The sequence below is a fragment of the Microtus oregoni genome, unplaced genomic scaffold (assembly GCF_018167655.1).
Source record: "Microtus oregoni isolate MIOR12 unplaced genomic scaffold, Mior012 000058F_ref0000040, whole genome shotgun sequence".
Lineage (NCBI taxonomy): Eukaryota > Metazoa > Chordata > Mammalia > Rodentia > Cricetidae > Microtus > Microtus oregoni.
Window position 1 is genome coordinate 2,105,620 of NW_024543834.1, and position 20,603 is coordinate 2,126,222.

The 20,603-nt window shown below is 49.4% G+C and overlaps 1 protein-coding gene across 6 annotated transcripts in view; it reads left to right on the plus strand.

Annotated features, from left to right (window-relative positions):
• LOC121438874 (phosphatidate phosphatase LPIN1-like) overlaps positions 1 to 20,603 on the plus strand; it is a 64,881-nt gene that overhangs the window by 13,749 nt on the left and 30,529 nt on the right. The window contains exons 4-14 of one of the 6 annotated variants that reach the window (XM_041639359.1): positions 963 to 1,270; positions 4,154 to 4,279; positions 7,133 to 7,240; positions 9,695 to 9,824; positions 11,159 to 11,465; positions 12,151 to 12,244; positions 13,044 to 13,234; positions 15,355 to 15,448; positions 16,658 to 16,727; positions 20,002 to 20,079; positions 20,250 to 20,342. In XM_041639359.1, the coding sequence (XP_041495293.1) occupies positions 963 to 1,270; positions 4,154 to 4,279; positions 7,133 to 7,240; positions 9,695 to 9,824; positions 11,159 to 11,465; positions 12,151 to 12,244; positions 13,044 to 13,234; positions 15,355 to 15,448; positions 16,658 to 16,727; positions 20,002 to 20,079; positions 20,250 to 20,342 (1,599 nt within the window). The remainder of the gene's footprint in view (positions 1 to 962; positions 1,271 to 4,153; positions 4,280 to 7,132; positions 7,241 to 9,694; positions 9,825 to 11,158; positions 11,466 to 12,150; positions 12,245 to 13,043; positions 13,235 to 15,354; positions 15,449 to 16,657; positions 16,728 to 20,001; positions 20,080 to 20,249; positions 20,343 to 20,603) is intronic. The other 5 variants (XM_041639360.1, XM_041639361.1, XM_041639362.1 and 2 more) reach the window with 5 other exon arrangements.

Below are 20,603 nucleotides of genomic sequence, written 5' to 3' on the forward strand. Positions count from 1 at the left end.
GGATTTTTTTTTTTTTAATTAGACTGGGCCTCGTGCTGGAATGTGAAAACACACACTTACACACACATACCCACTCATCCATTGAAACCCACTCCTACTTACTCTGACACTCAAAGTAACGTAAAACTGTGCCTGGGTCCCAGCAACAGTGTCACGACTTTGCCCTCATTTTTCTCTGACGTCACTGGCAATGGCCTGCTGGTTATGATTATAGGGATGCTGTGCTGATATAAAACAGTATCTGAGGACTTCATGGCTCTGATCCTCGTAACCATGAGATGTTGTGTTGTCCTGCTGTGTCTCTCTCCCTTCGTCATGGCCCTCCTTCACCTGTGTTAACGGGACTCTTGAACACCTGCCTGTAGCACGAGACTCTTAACCTCAGGGTCTTGAATTCTTCCCCATGTTGGGCACCAAATATAGCACGATTAATAAAAACTCAGAGACAGACACTGGGGTTCAACCTGAAGGTCAGAAAAGCAAAACAGCAGCCAGTCACTGGCTCTTACCTCTACCTCAGTCTGAAGTGGCGATCCTGCCTCCAGGAATCTCAGAATGAGACTGTGTCTGAGAGCTGTTTCCTCCCATTTTATTTTTTTTTATTTTTTATTTTTTTTTTGGTTTTTCGAGACAGGGTTTCTCTGTGGCTTTGGAGCCTGTCCTGGAACTAGCTCTTGTAGACCAGGCTGGTCTCGAACTCACAGAGATCCGCCTGCCTCTGCCTCCCGAATGCTGGGATTAAAGGCGTGCGCCACCACCGCCCGGCTCCTCCCATTTTATATTCCTCTCTAGGGCTGGGATTAAAGCCGTGCATCACTACTACCTGGTTTCTATGACAAACTAGCATGGCTACTGGGATTAAAGGTGTGTGTTACCACTGCCTGGTCTGTGGGTCTCTGATCTTCAAGTGAGCTTTATTTATTAAACTACAAATAAAATATCACTACACGTGCCCTGTTTAGGAAGTCATCCCCATGTATCTGGCCACATCTCCCATCCTGTCGGAAGGAGCTTCTCGAATGGAAAGCCAGCTGAAAAGGAACTCCGTGGATAGAATCAGGTGCTTGGATCCCACCACAGCTGCCCAGGGCCTGCCTCCCAGTGACACCCCATCCACTGGTTCCCTGGGGAAGAAGAGGAGGAAAAGGAGGAGGAAGTCTCAGTTGGACAATCTCAAAAGAGATGAGAACGTCAACACGTCTGAGGATGAAGACATGTTTCCCATAGAGATGAGCTCTGATGAGGACACAGCACCGATGGACGGAAGCAGGTAAACGGCGTGAAGACGCGCTCTGTGCTGGAGGAGGGTGAGCTGAGGAAGACGGGCTGTGTGCTGGAGGAGGGTGAGCTGAGCTGAGGAAGATGGTCTGTGTGCTGGAGGAGGGTGAGCTGAGGAAGACGGGCTCTGGGCTGGAGGAGGGTGAGCTGAGCTGAGGAAGACGGTCTGTGTGCTGGAGGAGGGTGAGCTGAGCTGAGGAAGACGGGCTCTGGGCTGGAGGAGGGTGAGCTGAGCTGAGGAAGACGGTCTGTGTGCTGGAGGAGGGTGAGCTGAGGAAGACGCGCTCTGGGCTGGAGGAGGGTGAGCTGAGGAAGACGCGCTCTGGGCTGGAGGAGGGTGAGCTGAGCTGAGGAAGATGGGCTCTGGGCTGGAGGAGGGTGAGCTGAGCTGAGGAAGACGCGCTCTGGGCTGGAGGAGGGTGAGCTGAGCTGAGGAAGACGGGCTCTGGGCTGGAGGAGGGTGAGCTAGTTTCTTTTTTCAACAAATTGAGCTGAGTCTGTAGCTGAGGATCACCTTGGGCTTCTGACCAGCTTGCCCCTGCTCTCAGATGCTGGGATTATAGGCATACACTATCATGCTCTGTCAGATGGGGCTGGATTTGAATCTGAGAGTTAGGCGTGCGAGGCAAGTACCAACTGGACTATATCTCTAGTCCCAAATGAGTTACATTTAAAGATGATTTCCCTCAATTTATTTATTTATTTATTTTTTCTGAGTTAGGGTTTCTCTGTATAACAGCCCTGGTTTTCCTGGAGCTCCCTGTGTAGACCAGCGTGGCCTCGACCTTACAAAGATCTGTCTGCCTCTGCTTCCCAGAGTAATGGGATTAAAGGCGTGCGCCACCATTGCCCAGCCATAGTTTTTTTTTTTTTTTAACTTTTCGTTTTTCTGTTAGGCATCTTAGACTGAATTTTTGCAGGCAGGCAGTGGACCCCGCATGGAGGGGATGAAGCCTTGTTTTAGTTTTTTAATCTAAGACACAGTCAGTCACACCATTCCTCCGTGGCTGATGACCTCAGCTATCTGAAATAGAATCGAGACACAAGAATCAGCAGATGAGTATTTCATGAACACAACTGTTTTCTCAGCATTGTGATTTATTTATTGGTGCTGGGGATCAAGCCTGTGGCACCAAGCATCTCTGTGGCACCCTTTGCCCTCTCATTGGCTGTCCAGAACCTGGCTATTGTTCCCTGAGCCCCAACTCTGCATGTGGCCTTGAGGGAGATCTGTAGGCCCAGAGGGTATTCAGTCAACTCAGAGCCAAAGGTGGCTGGAGCCCAAACTCACTTTATGTTAAGCAAACCTTTCCGTTATAATTTGAATTATTCCTAAATTTAATGAGCCTGTCTCCTTTTAGTTTGCTTTGCTTCTAAGACTGCCACAAAGCTCTGTTTGTAAGTATGTATTTTGGTGCAAAAAGCCAATTTTGAAAACTAAATTTTAAATATTATTTGCTGTCTCAGATTTTTATATAATTCCATGTGGCTTTTGATAATTTTTATGTCTCGCTAACATAAAGAAAAGATAGAGAACACCAGGGATGGAATGTTCCTCCACTTCCTTGTTGCTGTATTTTATATTTTGAGCTGGGATCTTATGTGGCTGAAGATGACCTTGAACTTCTGGTCCTCCTGCCTCTACCTTCCAAATGCTGGGATCATAGGTGTAGGCGACTCTCAATTTCTGTTGTACTGGGATTGAACTTGATAGGCAAGCAGCCAATGGAGCCACACCCTCCAGTCCTCAGATGTCCTTTTTTTCTGGCTTATACTGGAACTTGGCTGTCATCATCGCCTTTACGAACTGTAGCATTTAACCTACTGTGGGTACTGGGACTATTTGGCTTGGGCTGGTTATAATGGCCTTTTCTTTGTGGCTTCCGTTTCAGAGCCTGGCCACAGGTAGTTCCAGCAGCACCAGAGGTGTAGGCAGATGGCTTCTGTGGGAGTGGGGTCTGTGCTCCTGTCTGAGGCCAGGGAGTTTTACAGTCGTGTTCAGGTCAAAGATGCACATTATTAATGCCGTTGATTTACCCGAATAGACATAAAGCATGTTCTGTGTGGATTTGTTTATTTAAATGGCATTCCCCCTGTATATGGGAATGCTCTGGAACATCAGGATCCAGTTCTGTGTGATTTGTTTATTTAAATGGCATTCCCCCTGTATAAGGGAATGCTCTGGAACATCAGGATCCAGTTCTGTGTGATTTGTTTATTTAAATGGCATTCCCCCTGTATATGGGAATGTTCTGGAACATCTGCATCCAGTTCTGGCTGACCTGCCACTTAGGCTCTGGTGAGGGGTAGTGTGAAAGGTGACAGCAAGAGGCTGTAGGTGTGGTAGCCAGGTGTGGTAGCACACACCAGGAGGTCCAGAACCAGGGAAACTGAGGCAGGAGGATCACGAGCCAGAGTGACTTAGTGAGACCCTATTTCTAAATATGCAAAGTAGGCAGTAACTCAGTTAGTTTACTGGTAGAGTGCCTGCCTACCATGTGTGAGCGCGCGCGCGCGCGCGCGCGCACACACACACACACACACACACACACACACTTTGAGGGTGCTGCAGAAGTACACACACACTTTGAGGGTGCTCCAGGATACACACACGTGCTTGAGGATCAGTGGTACTTCACTAGCATGCTCACCATGTTCATGCGCTGGTGAAATCACTGAGTTTACAATCCACCCATGCACAAACACATTTATATATGCCGACATTTCACCTTTTCCCTTTCCATCTCACTTTCTAGAATGTGTCTGAGTGTGACAGAGATCCTGCTGACTGATGAAGCCCTTAGATGTACTCAAGAAGAAACTTGGCTTTATTGTGAATCTGCCCTTGGTAACTTTTGGCTTTTTTAACCCCCAGAACTCTCCCTAATGATGTGCCACCATTCCAAGACGATATTCCTAAGGAAAATCTCCCCTCAATTTCATCATATCCCCAGTCAGCATCGTACCCCAATTCAGATCGAGAGTGGTCCCCCAGTCCCAGGTAAGTTGCTTCTCTGTGTCAGAGGTTGCCTTTTCTGATCTAGAGGGTCTAGAAGTCAGCGTTAGGAAGCATGTCTCAGAAAACCCAGAAATAAAAATTAAAACTGAAAATCGTTAGGATCAGAAAATATGCCTTGCATCGAATCTAGACTCAATCTGCAGACATGTTGCAAGGTTCTGTGGGGGAAGGCATACAGGAAGAAAGAAAAACCTGCTAAGTTACCCAATCCCCATTGGCAGCAGGAGAGGTCAGCACGGCCAACCTGGCCTTGGTCCTTAGCCCTGAAGTGGAGTTCAAATGTAGGAACTTTGCTGCTGGGGCTCTCTGACGTCACTCAGGACTGTTGTGGGGATACTGCCTACAGCTAATCCACACTGCTGGGTTCAGGACCACATGTTTCCCTGAAATGCCCTCCCATTTGTCCTGGAGTGCCCATATGAACCCGAGAGCCCAGCTGCAGCCGCACAGAGTACACCTGACCTTCCCAAAGACTCTAGAGGCTCTCAGAGCCATGCCACCTATGAGGTCAGGAGGGCCTTCAGAGTGCTTCTTCCCAGAGCCTAGGAAGGACATAGATCGAAATCCCATGCTCTCCATGGGACAGGCTTACCCCTGCTAGGGTGAAAACTGCTTGGTTCTTGAGTGGCAGACAAATCCTGGGCATAATGGTCTGTGGCCCCTAAGGGACCACAGCTTTAACTGTCGTGGTGGGTAGAGGACAGATTGTTAACTTGCTCAGGATGCTTGGGGCTGTGGAGGTAGTGGAGAAGATGCTGAGAAGCACATGGCTGTGCCATCCATGGGCTGTCCCACCTGGTACTGTGGTGTACTTGTAGTTTAGAATGGCAGCGGCTGCACCCTGGGTCTGTAGTGTGGGCTGCCAGCCTTGCCAAAGCACCCCTTTTGGTTCCAGTTTGCTCAGCGACATCTTGAGAATGAGGCAGCAACGGCCAGCAGTGTGGGCTGTAGTGTAGTGTGTCCCATGTCTGATTCCAGCTTGGACTGGCAGGAAATGTGGTCTGCCAAGGGACGGGGGGCTGCCTGTGTAGATGTCAGCCCTGCCATTAGGAACCTATTGCTTAGCTACATGTATGTAGCTTAAACGTTTTCTGGTTTAACTTCTTTTCCTATTGTCGTCATAAAATACCCCGAGAGAAAAAACCTTAAGGGGAAAACAGTTTCCTTTGGTTCACAGTTCAAGGGTCTGGTCTTTCCTGCAGCAAAGTCAAGGCAGAGCTTGAGGCCACTGGTCACAGGGCATCCACCGTCAGGAAGCAGAGAGATAAACGTGTGCCAGTCCTTCGTCCCCTTTCTCCTTTCATGGAGTCCAGGATCCCGCAGGGAATAATGCCACCCACAGTGGGGTGGATCTGCCGATCCCAGTTAACCAAATCAAAGTAATCCTCCACAGTCCTGTCCAGGAGCCCATCTCCCGGGTCACTGTAGATTCTGTCCTGCTGACAGTTAAGACTCAGCCACTATATGTGCTCAGACGTGAAGAGCACCGCCTGCTTTCTAGAGGACCCGAGTTTGATTCCCAAAACACACTTTGGGTGTCTCACAACTGCCTGTAGCTCCTGTTTCAGGGATCCTGTGCCTCCTTCTCCTCTCTGTGGATACCTATACATACATCACACACACACACACACACACACACCTCTATAAAAACATGAAAGTAATTTCAAAGGTAGATTTTATTTGACCTATATTTTGTAGAAGTTTATTTAAAAACATTAGCAGGGTATTTTGAGCTGGGTGATGGTGGCACACAAATTCCAGCACTCAGGAGGCAGAGGCAAACAGATCTCTGTGAGTCTGAGGCCAGCCTGGTCTACAGAGCAAGTTCCAGACAGCCAGGGCTCCACAGTGAGACCCTGCCTTGAAAAACAAACAAAGCAAAACACAAAATTCATTAGCGAGATATTTTTAAGTCTTTAAGGTCGGTGACTCAGCGTAGGTCATTTTCAGCTGGCCGCATGTGAGCAGTGCTCACTGTGTAGGACAGGATTTCTAAGATGCCTCATGTGTTCTTGTCTTGGCTCAGGGGAGATGACCCCTACAAAGAGAAAACCTAGGGTTTAGGAAGAAAACAATGCAGGATCTTAGGAAACTGCTAGCCAACTGAAAAATCAATTCATTAACCTGACGAACGCAAACAGAATGTTTCAAACCAGCCCAGAGAATGTTTGTCTTTCTTTGCTTCATGAGTCCAGGATACTGGTAGCATAAGATTGTGACTGTTGTTAAATGGATTATACATTAGGTTAAGTAGATACTCATGTCCACACTCAGAATGATGTGTTTTTGTTAAGGAGACCATAGACAGGACCCATGTTCAAGTCTTTGGATCATGTAGTTTGATTCAGTGCCCAGCTTCAACCAGACATAGCTGATCTTGTCTTTTCTCAGGACACAGGATAAAATGGGAAGCCAATGGGTCTTTTGGCAGCTTCCTGTCTTTGCAACCCAGAAAGTTAATGCTCACGTCCGGGGGAGTAGCTCAAGTTAGGGGCGTGCTTGCCTAGCATATGTGAAGTCCTGGCTTCACTCCCCACCACAGGGTAAAACAAGGCATAGTGGTACATGCCTATAACCCCGTCAAGTGGGAAGTGGAGAAAGAGGAACAGTTTGAGGTCAACCTTGGTAATAGGAGACTCTACCTCATAGAAGGTTCATGTTTATTTCCCACTGATCTCAACATAGACTCGCCTTTGCTGTTGAACAGCCAAATGCTTCCCCTTCTTAGAATTGTTATTGCTGAGAGCTGCTGAAGCAGCCATAGGAGATTGCATTGAACTGACCTGTTATTATTTTTTTTCTTTCTTTTTGTTGTGCATCTTTCGGTGCCTCCAGCAGCCTGGTAGATTGCCAGAGGACTCCCCCTCACCTTGCAGTAGTGGCCGAGGGAGTTCTCTCTAGCTCTTGCCCTCCACAGTCTTCCCACTTCCGTGCTTCGGAAAGGTAGACCAGTTCTTACATAAGCCGTGATCTAACCTCTCTGTCTTACTTTCCCTTAACCCCGTGACTTGTGAAGAACTTACTGACAGCTGCTATGAAATAGAAAGTTTGATCTAATACATAAAATCAATTTTGCTCACTAACCAACTTACTTATGAAAAATACATACCTCCTTTCACTGTGAGCCATAAGTGATTAGTCTTGTCTATTTATTTGAAATTATTTACTTTCCATGGGTATGAATGTTTGCCTGTATGTATGTTCGTGTATCACATGAATGCAGTGCCCTAGGGAGCCACAAGAGGGCGATGGACCCCTGGAACTAGCGTTGGGAAGGAAAATTTAAGCTGGGTCCTCTAGAAGAGCAGCATGTGCTCTGCACTGCTGAGATCTGATTGAACTTGTTCAAAATCCTTCTAGTGATCTACATACCTCTCTGGGTGGCCTTGAAAGCCAGGACAGGGAACTTGAGACTGTTTGATCTTTCCTGTGGTGGGTCATTTGGCAGACAAGTCTGTAGGCTATTTTTAGAATGTCACTTTAGTAAATAAGTCGAGCCACTTACTATAAATATTTAAACAGCCTATCAGCTGTCTGCAGAATGGAGTCAGACACTCTTCCCAGCGTTTCTAGAATGGAGTTTAGAAGAATGGCATAGGATGGGTCTTAGGGTATAGGTTTTTTTCCTTTTTATTAGGATCAGGTGTCTGAGATTTTTCCTCTTATTCCCCAGTATTTGCTAACTTTGTGGACATTCCTCCTCCACTTTTATTATCAAAGTAAGCATTGATTAATTCCTATCTGGGAAACATAACTTTTACAGTTTCATTTGACTTAAAACTTAAATTTAATTTCACATTTAAGTATTTACTGACTCCAGCCCCCCAAAGAGAAAAAACGCCCTGTGGATTTTGTTTGTTTTGAAGCAGGATCTCACTAGTGTAGCCCTGGCTGGCCTAGAATTTGTTGTGTAGACAAGGCTGGCTTGGAATTCAACGCAATCTGCCTGCCTCTGCCCCTTAATTGCTGGGGTTAAAGATGTGCACTGCCAGGCCCACCTCCCTTTCTCCACTGTGCCTTAAACTATTTTTAAATGTGTGTGTGTGTGTGTGTGTGTGTGCATGCGTGTGTGTGCGCATGTGTGTGTGTGTGTGCATGCGTGTGTGTGCGTGTGTGTGTGCATGCGTGTGTGTGTGCATGCATGTGTGTGTGTGCATGCGTGTGTGTGTGTGCACATGTGTGCGTGTGTAGTATGTGTTGTATGGGTCCATTGTAGAATTTCTCATGCTATGATGTACCAGGAGCCTCCTCCCTCACAGACAGGGCTGGAACGTGAGGGTCACCCCATGGCAGGGTGCTTTCATTGGAACAATCAGTGGTCAGCGGGCCAAGGGAAGGGGTCCTATACATCAGTGTGAAATGAGGGCCACACAGCCTGTAGTCTGGCTTCGGGGAAGTGTCAGGGCCAGGCTAGCTATGTAGAAAATCTCTCAGATAGATACAGGCTACATGTGGCCGTGGTATTGTGCGTACTGCCAAGGGACCTCTGCTTGTGGTGGCAGGAAACGCCATCTTGAGTTGGAGATGGAACTTGACTTAGATAAGTGAGACTCAGTGTGGTGGGAGTAAGGGTGGGGACACAGATGGGCCAGTGGAGAAGCTGCCTCCTGCTTTGTGTAAAAGGCGGCCGTGTTCTCCTTGAGAAAGTGCTGGAGAGAATACAGAGAGAGGAAACCTGGGCGCCAGCCACTTCTTCCTGCCTCTCAGCTTGGTGTCTGAGGAGAGAATGTGGCCCTAAGTTGATTCTCGTAGCCCATTAATCTGGCTGGATAGACACAGGGCTTGGTTCAATGTTAGACGTGAAACCGAGCTGTGTGGAAGTGAGGTGCATCGCCGTCCCTGCTGGCCTGAGACCGAGCAGCGTGCTGGGTCCACAGAGCCTTTTGATGTGTTCCTGGAGACAGCTGCCTCGTGATCCAGTGTAATGAAGTTCTCAAAGCCAGTGTTTAACCTGGGATGCAGCATCAACTGGCTGGGACCCTTTTGGCCTGGCTGAAAGCTGAGCTGTTTGATAGGAAGATGGGAGCCTGAGGGAGCCAGGTGTGGCATAGGACAGTGTTTTGTGCCCAAGAGCCTCTCTCCTGCTTTTCCGCTCCCTTTTCCTCTCTGATTCTTCCTCCTCCTCCTCTTCTCCTCCTCTTATTCTGAGAGTTTCAAGTTCTGATTCTATTCACCTATTCTCCCCAAAATATAGCTCCTCATTTTTTTCTTAATTTGGCTCCAAGGCTGGTCACCTTGTTGGACATGGTGCACACTGACCTCTGGTGGTCAAAGGAGGGATTGTCAGATGGGAATAGCGGCAGAGATCTATTTTCTGGGTTGCTGGAACACTGGGATAAAAATTGGGACAAAGATTTTTCTTTTCTCACTCGAATGATGGGTTTGTGTTTTCTTAAGTCCTTCAGGCTCCCGTCCCTCAACACCAAAGAGCGATTCCGAATTGGTTAGTAGGTCTGCAGACAGGTCCACACCAAAGAGTAACCTGGAAATGCTCTGGCTTTGGGGTGAATTGCCGCAGGCTGCCAAGGTAAGCTTTTAATCTCCATTCCGCGGCACACTGAGGATTTCTGAGTTAGCTTTTACTGCATGGAGTTAGTATCCCAGCCTTGCAAAGGGATGTGGAGCTGGGCTTCTGACTCGGTGAATATGTTTATTTTGAGCATATGCACTTCCAGTATGTGTCACAACTGACAGTGAAGGGGCAGGGCAGCCCCTTCTGGCAAGGTGGTTCTAACTGCAAACCTGTGACATTTATTTTTCTTTGCGAGGGATCCAGGGATAGCAGATAGGGAGAGGCCTGCTGGTGAGCATCAGTTTCTGTTTTTCTACATTTTTCTGTCACTGTGGATCCCTGCACTGTGGAGTGTACTGTGGATCCTGTGCACTCCCCTCTCATGTAAGCCCATCACCACCAGGTCCTTGTCAGTCACTGGGGGAGAAGCTTTATTGAAATGGGATACATGTGTCTGGAGAGCTGCAGGTTTGACGTATGCAGTTTTGTACTTTGACAGTGTGTGTGTGTGTGTGTGTGTGTGTGTGTGTGTGTGTGTGTGTGCAGCCTGATCCTGGTCCCAGAGAGGCTGTGGGCGGCCAGCAGCATGGAGAGCCTTACCCTTCTGAGCGCCCTCTTGCCCTGCAGGCACGGGGGCTGCTTTTGCAGGGCTTCCCCCTCCTCACCGCCCCCGTTGTCCTGCATCTGTTCTCATTGCTGTAGAGTATCTCACCCGGCCCATCGGCCCATCATTTACCTCCCTGCCCTCTCACTCCTATTTGTCAGCTGATGTTTTCTTTCTTTCTTGTGCTTTCTTACTTTTTACTCTTAGCCATAAACGTAACTGAGTTCTGCCTAGACTCAGGAGAACAAGGGAAATAAGGAAACCAAAGAGCTGCAGGGAGTGCACAGGGCTCGTGGGAGCTGGCAAGCGTGGGGTGGGCGTGGGGTGCTCCTCAGTACAGCACGCACGCCCTGGTGGAGATGCCGTGCGGCAGAGTGTCTTCTCACTTATCTTTGGTGTTGGACGCCAAGTGTCCACAGCCCTGCCATCCCCACAAAGACCATGTGTGCTGTCCAGCCCTCGGTCTTGGCAACGGAGGTGAAAGCCTGGGAGCCAGGTGTGTTTGGTATGGCTTTTGTGATGGGAGAGATAGGACACCAGGACTGTGCCATCTGCGCTGGAAGCATGTTTGCTGTGGAAATTGTGACCCTAGGTTCTCTAGGCAGGCATGGGACCCACCAGGCTGTTCTGGCGTTGAAGAGTCCATCACGAATCCTTGACTCTGACCTCTCGCCGTTTGGTGCCTCAGCTTGGCTCTTTGCGGGGGGCTTTCAACTCTCCTCTTTTTTTCTCTCCTTTTGTCTAGTCATCTTCTCCACACAAGATGAAAGACTCCAGTCCCTTAGGGAGCCGGAAGATTCCTGATAAAATTCGCTTTCAGGCCATTCATAGTGAGTCTTCAGACACCTTTAGTGACCAGTCGCCAACACTGGCCCCAGGCCCGCTGCTTCACCAGAGCAAGGCGCAGACGGAAATGCAGTTTGTGAACGAGGAGGATCTTGAGGCGTTAGGAGCTGCGGCCCCACCGTTCCCCGTGGCTGAAGAGCTCAAGCCCCTAGCTGCCAGCACAACACAGACAATGAACAAAACAGACTCCCCTTCCAGAAAGAAAGGTAGAGCCGGCCTGGGTCTCCCAGCTTCCCCCCAAGCTCGCTGCCCACACCAGAGGCAGTGCAGTCAGAGAAGACCCACATCTGTGCCGTCTCATGTTGATTCTTTAATCTGTGCTCTCCTGCCAAGTGAGGAGATAGAGCCCCTTGTCTGGTGTGGGTCAGACTCATTTAGCACTGGTAGAGATCTTTCTGTTTCCCCGGCCTTGTCAGCTCACCGTCCGTGCTGGCTAGTGATGCCGAGCCCCACCCTGGCTAGCCAGGTCGTGTTGTGCAACACCCTGGGTTTGCATGAACCAGCTACACAGTTCTCAGTAGGGAGAAGAGAGGAAGTCGGTAGACATGGTGCACAGGGACCCACAGCTGTAGGGATGCTGTGCCTCAGAGCATCCTGAGGGAAGTATTCAGGAGAGGACTTGTCATCCCCAACTAATAATCACGGTGATCATGGCCCTCTGTGCATGAGGGAGGCCTGAGGCTGAGTGCTTGTTCTCTCTGGACCAGGCGGAAGGGAGTGCTGGACCCTGCCGGTTCTGCAGTGATGTGCTTGCCGGCTTCTCACTGTGTGGCTCTTGGGCTGGGGGCGGCGATGCCACCAGGGAGCAGATCTGCACTGTGGGCTCAGGTGCTCTTCCTGGGGATGGAAACTTGTGAGTTGATTTCTGACCTGCTCCTTGCACTCTTTCAGATAAGCGGAGTCGACACCTGGGAGCTGACGGCGTGTATCTGGATGACCTCACAGACATGGACCCTGAAGTGGCAGCCCTGTATTTCCCCAAGAAGTAAAAGTTGTTCTCATTGCTCAGCTACTTTATTCTTTGTTTTCGATAGAATCTCACCATGTAGTCTTGGGTGTCCTTGCACATGTGGTGGTCCTCCTGCCTCAGCTTCTTGCAGGGTTAAGTCGTCACGTCTGTCCCTGATAACCATTTTCTGTAGTTCGAGAAGAGCTCAGTTTCTCTTGGCTGATAGTGAAGCAGGGGCACTAGAGGCTCGTAGTTAACCTGGGCACAGCCTCAGCTCCGTGTGCTGTGTCAGACTCGGGGTGTGTGTCTGTATGTGTATCTCTGTGGGGGGGGGGAGAGGTTAGGGTGTTGAGGGGGTAGGGGGAATGGACACGTGACTGTCCTCTACCCTTTTTTTCAGGAATGTGAGCTCAATGCTATCTCATGAAGGAGTCAGAGGCTGGGTTGCTGTGACCAGTGCACAATCCAAGTGAGAGAGGCCTCCGTATGGTCCTCCTTGGAGAGATTCACTCCGTGCTTGGAGCACCCAGCCTTAGCTCCCTTGGGATACGGTACACAGGGCAGGGGCTGCCAGTGGATAACAGTGACGTCCCAGGCACAGGCTTTCTCAAGGTTCATATGGGTCTGGAGAGTCACAGGAGACTGTGGCAGGCCCTCCTGAGGTGGCTCATTTGACTTTGCTGTCTTTACTGATGTTTTGATGGCAAAGCTGCCCCGAGGTGCTAGTAATTGCTTCTCTGAGGTGTTGTGGCCTTCTGGAGGGTCGTTTGATGTAACAGTCAGAGTGAGGATGGATGGTGGTGCTCAGAACAGCTTTTCTTTCCCCTCCTTTCAGTGGTGATCCTGCTGGGCTCCCCAAACAAGCCTGTGACAATGGAGCCAGGTCAGCCAACCAGTCCCCACAGTCTGTGGCCAGTTCGGGCATCGACAGTGGTGTGGAGAGCACCTCAGATGGCCTGAGGGACCTGCCGTCCATAGCCATCTCCCTCTGTGGTGGCCTCAGTGACCACAGAGACATCACCAAAGGTACTAGACTCTATGGGACAGCACCCTCTAGTGGTCGTTGGGCAGAAGGTTTTGGTTGATGAGCGCACAGAAGATTCGTGTTCTCTTGCCCCACACGTGTCCAGCTGCAGTTAGCTGTCCTTAGAATGCAAGGACGGGGTGCAAGAGCCATCAGGAAGCAAGAACGCTGCTGGGGCATTTATCCTCGGAGGTGATCATTGAGCACAATCGGGTGCCGCCTGTGGAAGTGACAGCTCAGAAGGAAAGGGATCCTGGCAGTCGGGAGCCAAGTGTTCCAGCTTGGGTGGATGAGGGCTCTGGCGGTCAGGAGCCAGGGAATAGCACAGGCCACAGTAAGCTTAGCAGCCTACAGCTCTGCTCTAGGGAAGGCTTCCCCAATGTGACAGCTCTGCTCCCGCAGGAGAGGGCTCTGCAGTGAAGTTGTTACAACCGGGGAGCATAGCAACTCTGCTGTGCTATGGGAAGGTTTTTCCCGCTCAGCTCAGCTCTGACTTCCCCTGCAAAGCTGTAACAAGCTGCTATGGGAAGGTTTCCCCAACCAAAGTGTTACAGTCCTGCTCTGCTCTTCTCTGCTCTGCCCTTCATCCAAACCTCATTCAAGAGATTTATTGTGAGGGAAGAGTCCAGGAGAGTGGTTGCCTCTACCAGGATGGAAGAAGAGCAGCCGCAAACTGAACAGGCCCAGGGAGGCGAGGGAGTGGTTAGTTTTTCCCTGCTCAGGGATTGGTCAGTTTAGTTGGTTAGGGGCAGAGATGGCTGATCTCAAAGCCAACTGTGTTTCTTTCACTGGCCTTTTAAAGCTTTTTGGCTCTAGTTTTGAAGCCAGGTCGTATTTCTTCCACTGACTCTGATTCTAGCGACAAAACATGTTTCTTTGGCATGGGTTTCAGAGTCAGGACAAGTTTCTTTGGTTTTGGGTTCAGGGCTAAAGTATGTTTTTCACTGGCTCTGGTTTCAGAGCCAGGGTGGATTTCTTTGAAAGCTCTTTTACCCTATACCCTGTGCCCAGGCCAGGGCTGAAGAATGTTCATGGTGAGCCTGCAGGTGTGGGGAGGAGGGGGGGGTGAGTTAGGCATATCAGTCTTCCTGTAACAGAACGGTGGGTGTGTGTGTCAAATCTGTGGGGTTGTAGAGGAGGGAAGGGAGGTTGAGTCAGTATGGGGAACTCTGCAAACATTTCCCCTCTGGGTGTTGGAGGCTGCCATGCCGGTAGGCCTTGATGACTTGTGCATTCCACCTGCCGTACTGGAATGTGAGAGCTGACCATCTTGTGATAGGTCCATGGTGAGTGGTGCCTGAGACCCCCCTGCTGGTGTAACAGCAGCTGTGGGCTGTTGAATTCCAGAACTAGACCTAATTTCCCTCTACCCCCTTTTCCCTCCACCACTGCTTCCTCTGTTTTTTAGCAGGGATTGACCATGCTCTTAGCGACTGCACTACTTTCTCTCCCTGCTCCAGTGACCACTGTGAAGTCCCCTGAGGCTTTGCAGACTTCTTATGCGCATACTGGGTCCTCTTATTCCAGCCTGGGTGCCACCAGCCCTTCCTCGCACCTTGTTCCTTTTCTCCTTCGCACTAAGACCACAGCTCTGACCACTGGGTCTGCTATACTCCTGAGCATGGGCAGCATCAGGCCTTACACGGCTCTGGCTCCCACCTTTTGCATAGATGACAGTGATCAAGCCCTCGCTTTGAGCAGGATGCTGACTGCTATCCTCTCCCATCTTTGGGACCCCCTGGGAAGTGGCCATGACCATCAGGCAGATCATTGAGGTTAGACTCCAGTCACAGGTCTCCACAACAGAAGTGACTCAAGCCAGTGCCCCTGGAGAACATGACTGTTTGTGCATGCAGGCTCCATGCCCCATATGTCTGCTGATATCGGAAGAGGTCCTTCCCACTCCCGTCCCAGGCACGCAAATACAACAACAAAATAACAACAGAAAACCAAGCTCAAGCCCTCTTTACAAGTGCACTTTGTAGGATTTCTAGGCTTGTCCGAGGAACTGCAATTTGTAAACTCAGACATACACATGGGAATGAGAAAGCTGAAAACTGTCCTGTTTCTCTAAAAAACTCGTGATTTCTCTCTTCCCCCCATCCTGCTGCTGCCTCTGCAGATGCGTTCCTGGAACAGGCTGTGTCGTATCAGCAGTTTGCAGACAACCCTGCTATCATTGATGACCCCAATCTCGTGGTCAAGATTGGTAATAAGTGAGTTCCTGCTGACACTCCGTTTGGTAGTGGAATGGAACTGCTTCTGTCGAGCCTTAATGAAGTCTTGTTAAACTTAGTTGTTGCCTTTATTATTTGTAAATTTCTATGTCCACGTGCAGCTGCTGGGCTAGATCATTTTGAGAGTCTTGTAGTGTGTGTGTGTGTGCGTGTGCGTGTGTGCGCGTGCGTGGATGCATGCTTGTGGAGACCAGAGGTCCACCTGTTTTTCTTCTTTGGTTTTGGTTTACTCTTTGAGGTAGGGTCTTTCTATGTAGCCCTGGCTGTCCTGGAACTCTGTAGACCATGTTGGCTCCAAACTCACTGAGATCTGCTTGTCTCTGCCTCTCTAGTGGCTGTGATTAAAAGTGTTTGCCATAGTGCCCAGCCTTCTACCTTAGTTTTTGAGACAGGGTGTCAAACCACTGAACTGGAACTTGCTGGTTTGGCTTAACTGGAAGACAGGCAAGTCCTAGGAATCCTCCTGTCTCCACCTCCCAGCACTGGAATGACAGGTCTGTGCTGTAGGCCTGGCTTTTCAGTGTGGGTGCTGGGGATCTGAAATCAGGGTCCTAGGTTTTCACAATGGCAGGCCCTGCATCTACTGAGCTGGCTCCCCAGCCCCACCTTGTGGGTATTAGTATGTGTCTGTACCAGACCTTGAAATCCACCTTGTCAGGCCTGGTGCTCCAACTATGGAACTCTGACCCTATCTAGTCCTAGGTCTGAGGGCACGGCTGCCCTGTAGCGCAGAGACCTCACCATCGGAGCTCAGTCTGTGGTATGCAGTGAGTGGCTCTGAAGACTGTTGGCAGACTTTCCTCCTGGAGAGGAAGTTGCAAGAGTGCTATGTGTTGGCTTGGGAGATTATGAAGTTGTCTGTCCCCTTTCCATATGAAGTTCAGTAGGACATGGCTAGGAGTAGTCAAGCAGGGGACTGTCCAGCTAGTGACTAGCTGCCTGGCATGTTCATATGTTCACCCTACTGCCGTCTGCTGCTGACCCTTCACCCTCAGCACGGCTGTGAGGTGGACAGGAGAAAGGGAGGCACTGTGTAGATAGATAGGGTCAGTGTGGAGGGCTGGGAGGGAGGAAACACACTGGGTTTGTTAAAGGATCTCACTGGGCTCCCCAGCCTTTCTATAGCACTCCAGATTACAGTAGAAAGGCTGGCCCTGCCTCACTGACGCCATCTCTTTGTCTTGTTAGGTATTACAACTGGACAACAGCAGCTCCTCTGCTTCTGGCGATGCAGGCTTTCCAGAAACCTTTGCCAAAGGTGAGCGCCAACACAATTAAGAAAGGGGGCCCAAGGAGGAGCAGGTGAATGGGAGGATCACAGTTTGATTTGACTTTAGAAACCCTGGGCCATGGTGTCTTGATGCTCACAACAGTGTTCCAGATCTCTTGCGTGTTGATCATGCTTCCCGTGCTCACCAGAGCAAGCCTCAAAAATCATGGCATTGTAGACCCACAATCCCACTATGTGCTGGGATTACAAGTCAGCATAGAAGGGGCAGACACCAGAGTGCAGAACCGAGTGAGGCTGAGGAGAGAAAGTTTAGTTGTGGAAAACTGGGAGCTGGCATTGGGTCAGATGCAGGAGCTGTCACTGTCCTCAGGCCTTGTTAAGAAGCCAGCCCTTTGCCTAGTTTGTGGAGGCAGAGATGAGGATAAGGGAGGCAGGGGTGAGGATAAGGGAGGCAGGGGTGAGGATAGGGAGGCAGGGGTGAGGATAGGGAGGTAGGGGTGAGGATAGGGAGGCAGGGGTGAGGATGGGGAGCCAGGAGCGAAGGTGGGGGAGGCGGGGGTGAGGATAAGGGAGGCAGGGGTGAGGATGGGGGAGGCAGGGGTGAGGATAAGGGAGACAGGGGTGAGGATGGGGGAGGCAGGGGTGAGGATGGGGAACCAGAGGCGAGGGTAGGGAGCCAGGGACGAGGGTGGGGAGCCAGGGATAAGGATGGGGGGCAGGGGGTGAGGATGGACAGGCAGAGGTAAGGATGGGAGGAAGCAGGGGGAGGTAGGGCTGAGGATGGGGGATGTAGGGGTGAGGATGGGAAGGCAGAGGTGAGGATAGGGAGGCAGGGGTGAGGATGGGGGAGACAGACTGAGGATGTGGGAAGTAGGGCTGAGGATGGGCAGAGGTGAGGATGGGGAGGCAGAGGTGAGGGTGGTGGAGGTAAAAGTGAAGATGGGAAAGCAGGAGTGAGGATGTGGGAGGCAAGGGTGAGGATGAGGGAGGTAGAAGTGAGGATGGGGAGGATGGGAAAGGCAGGGGTAAGGATGGGGGAAGAAGAGGTGAGGATGGGGAAGGTGGGGTAAGGATGGAATGGCAGAAATGAGGACGGGGAGGCAGAGGTGAGGATGGGGGGAGGCAGAGGTGAGGATGGGGGGTGAGGCAAGGCTGAAGATGTTGCTTGAGAAACTCAGGGCTGCATGTGAGAACGAGATGGCTGTATGCCAGAGCTGAATGAGGAGGTGAGACCCACCAGTTCATCTCCTCCTCCGCTTGCCTGGAATTGCTCATTTTTTCATGTTCCATCTTCCTCGTACAGTATGGACCCATTCTTTGAGCTGTGGAATCACAGTTTTAGACTGGTTTGTGCTTGGCGGCCGTGGCTGTTGCAGTCTGTCAGGTAGTTCCAGAGTTTGAGGTTCTTGGAGGTCAAATATCAGTGTTTAGTCTGAGTGTGTGTGCTGTAGATTGGGAATGGTGACCCTGTGTTTGGTAGTTCTTTTTCGTATCTGTGGACCTGTCTTGAGGCATGTTCTGTAAAATGATTTTTGTTACATTGTTTCCAGGTTCCTTCTTGTAACCACAGCCCAGGATATGGTTTTTAAGGCTCACAAAATAGTAAAGAGAAAAAGTTAAGGGCGATAGAGATGTAGTTTACAGAGGAGGAGGCACACAGGCTACAGGACAGCACAGTCCCTGAGGGCTGTAATCTCCTGGGTTAGGGGTTTGGGTTTCTGCTAACGGTGTTTCTCTAACATAGAAATGATGTTCTAGGAGGCATTTAGTCTGTATTATACATTGATAGTGCATTTAAAATGGTCTTGCATCTTCGTTTGTATTTTCTTCCTTTTATTTTAAATCTTTGATCCATCTGTATTTTGTCTTGAGAGTAATTGAGGGAGATTTGGGCATTCAAATTGCTCCACTCAACATGGTTGCAGAGTAGGATCCTTTCTGTTGTAGGGAATATAACTAGTAGCTTAGATAATGTGGGTTTAGTGTCTTACATGATACTAGAGGTAATGGTTGGCAGGTTGCGTGACTGCTCTGTGACTTCTGGTGACCCTGCTTCACACATCTCCTTACATAACGATATCTAGAGTAGGGATGGAGGCAGGTCAGGCTCTTCATGTTCCTTTGCCCAGCATTTGATCGCTTCTAAAATGGCCCTTAGCAGAGCCGTGGGACGATCGTGAATGGAGCAGTCCAAGTGGGGTTTTGTCCCAGGAACTGAGTCTGCCTTTCTCTGAAAGCCTCTCTGAACACATTATTGCCTGGTTCTGGACCACAGTTTGGAGGGAGGCGGGTGCTCGACTTACAGGGTCCAGAACAGTTGAAAGTCATCTCAGGATTACCCTGATGTCCCTCGGTGGTGGCTTTCTGCTCGATGCCTGGTGGCGGTTGTTCCGTTTATCTGTGAATTTAGGTTCATTTCTTAATCTGAACTTTAGATTTCCTCTTTCAGTGAAGTTTGCTCATAATCCGACATTGGGTTTTTAAGATCACTTGTAGACTTAACACCCTGCAGGACTAGCGTCTACTTGCCATAATCCTGTCCAGGAGCTTTCTTTGCTGACTCTTCAAAAGAACCTTAGATTCTGCCTGGGGCTTGTTATCTGTGGATGGATTTGGTGGGGGAGGAGAAGGGGAGTGTCCCTGAACATCGTATGCATGATTTGCATTTCCCTGGGCCCCTTTGTCTTCTGTGCCAGTGGAGGAGCTTTAAATATGAATTGCTTATTTGAGGCTTAACCTGTGAAGCATCTGTCTATCTACTGTACCTCTTAGGTTGAAAGGCTAAGTCTTTCTTCACTGATTGAGATAATAGCTACTTAGAATCCGTCTAAAGGGAAGAAAGAAAATCATATAACATTTACCTGGGCCCTAAAATAGCCTGAAGGCAGATGTTGTTCTTGGGAGTTTATAAAATTAGCATTTCATAGTTAATCTCCCTCATTACACTGTGATGTATTCAAGCTGTCCATTTGGATTTTATTTTTAACTCTTGATTTTTAAATCAATTTGCTAAAGTTTAGTCGGTTGAGCTTTGGAGACATGCTTACCTAAAACAACAACAACAACAAAAGCCTGTATGTTTTGTTTACGGCTGTTGGACCCTACACCATATGGTCGTGTTTTGCTTCCTGTTTTATTTTGTCATCATCATACTGTGGCTAGTAGCTTTGTAATCAGTTAGCTATTTTAATTTGAAAACTTAAGATCTACTAACCACTAATGATTTCTAATGCTTTCTTTCCTGTTGTTATTGTGTTGTATTTTGTTTGTTGTTCATTGGTTCTTTTCCCATCTTCTTAAGTCTTCGTGCCTCAGTTACCTTCACGTGATTTTGGACGCCATTAGGTTTTGCCTTTCTAAAATTTTCAGTCCGCCCACAGTATGTTGCGTTAACGTTTTATTTATTATTTATTTCTTCCGTCTCCTTTAATTTGCAAGTACATTTTCTTTTGTTTCGAGTGTGCTAAGTTGATGCTTTTTTCCTTTTCCTTTTTCTTTTCTTTTTTTCTTTTTGGTTCCATTATTTATGTTACCATCCATTTAAAACAGGCCACTGTGGAATCCATCATGAGAGATAAGATGCCCAAAAAGGGAGGAAGATGGTGGTTTTCCTGGAGGGGAAGAAACGCCACAATCAAAGAAGTAAGTGGGGAGCGTGGCATGGCGTGGCGTGGTGGTTGCACTCGGCGTGTTTTGGTTTTGCGTAGTCAGGTTTGCTTCTTTCAGCTTGTGTGAGTGAAATGAGTGCCGTAATACTGGGTTTCGGTGAGCTGGCCCTCCTGGAAAGGGGACCAGAGCAGAAGGCAGATGAGGAAGAGGGAGCCAGCAGAGCTTGGCTCTGCCACCCTCTGCCTGCAGCCCCAGGTTGAGCTGTTTTTCCACTCTGGGGTTTCTGTATCAGTA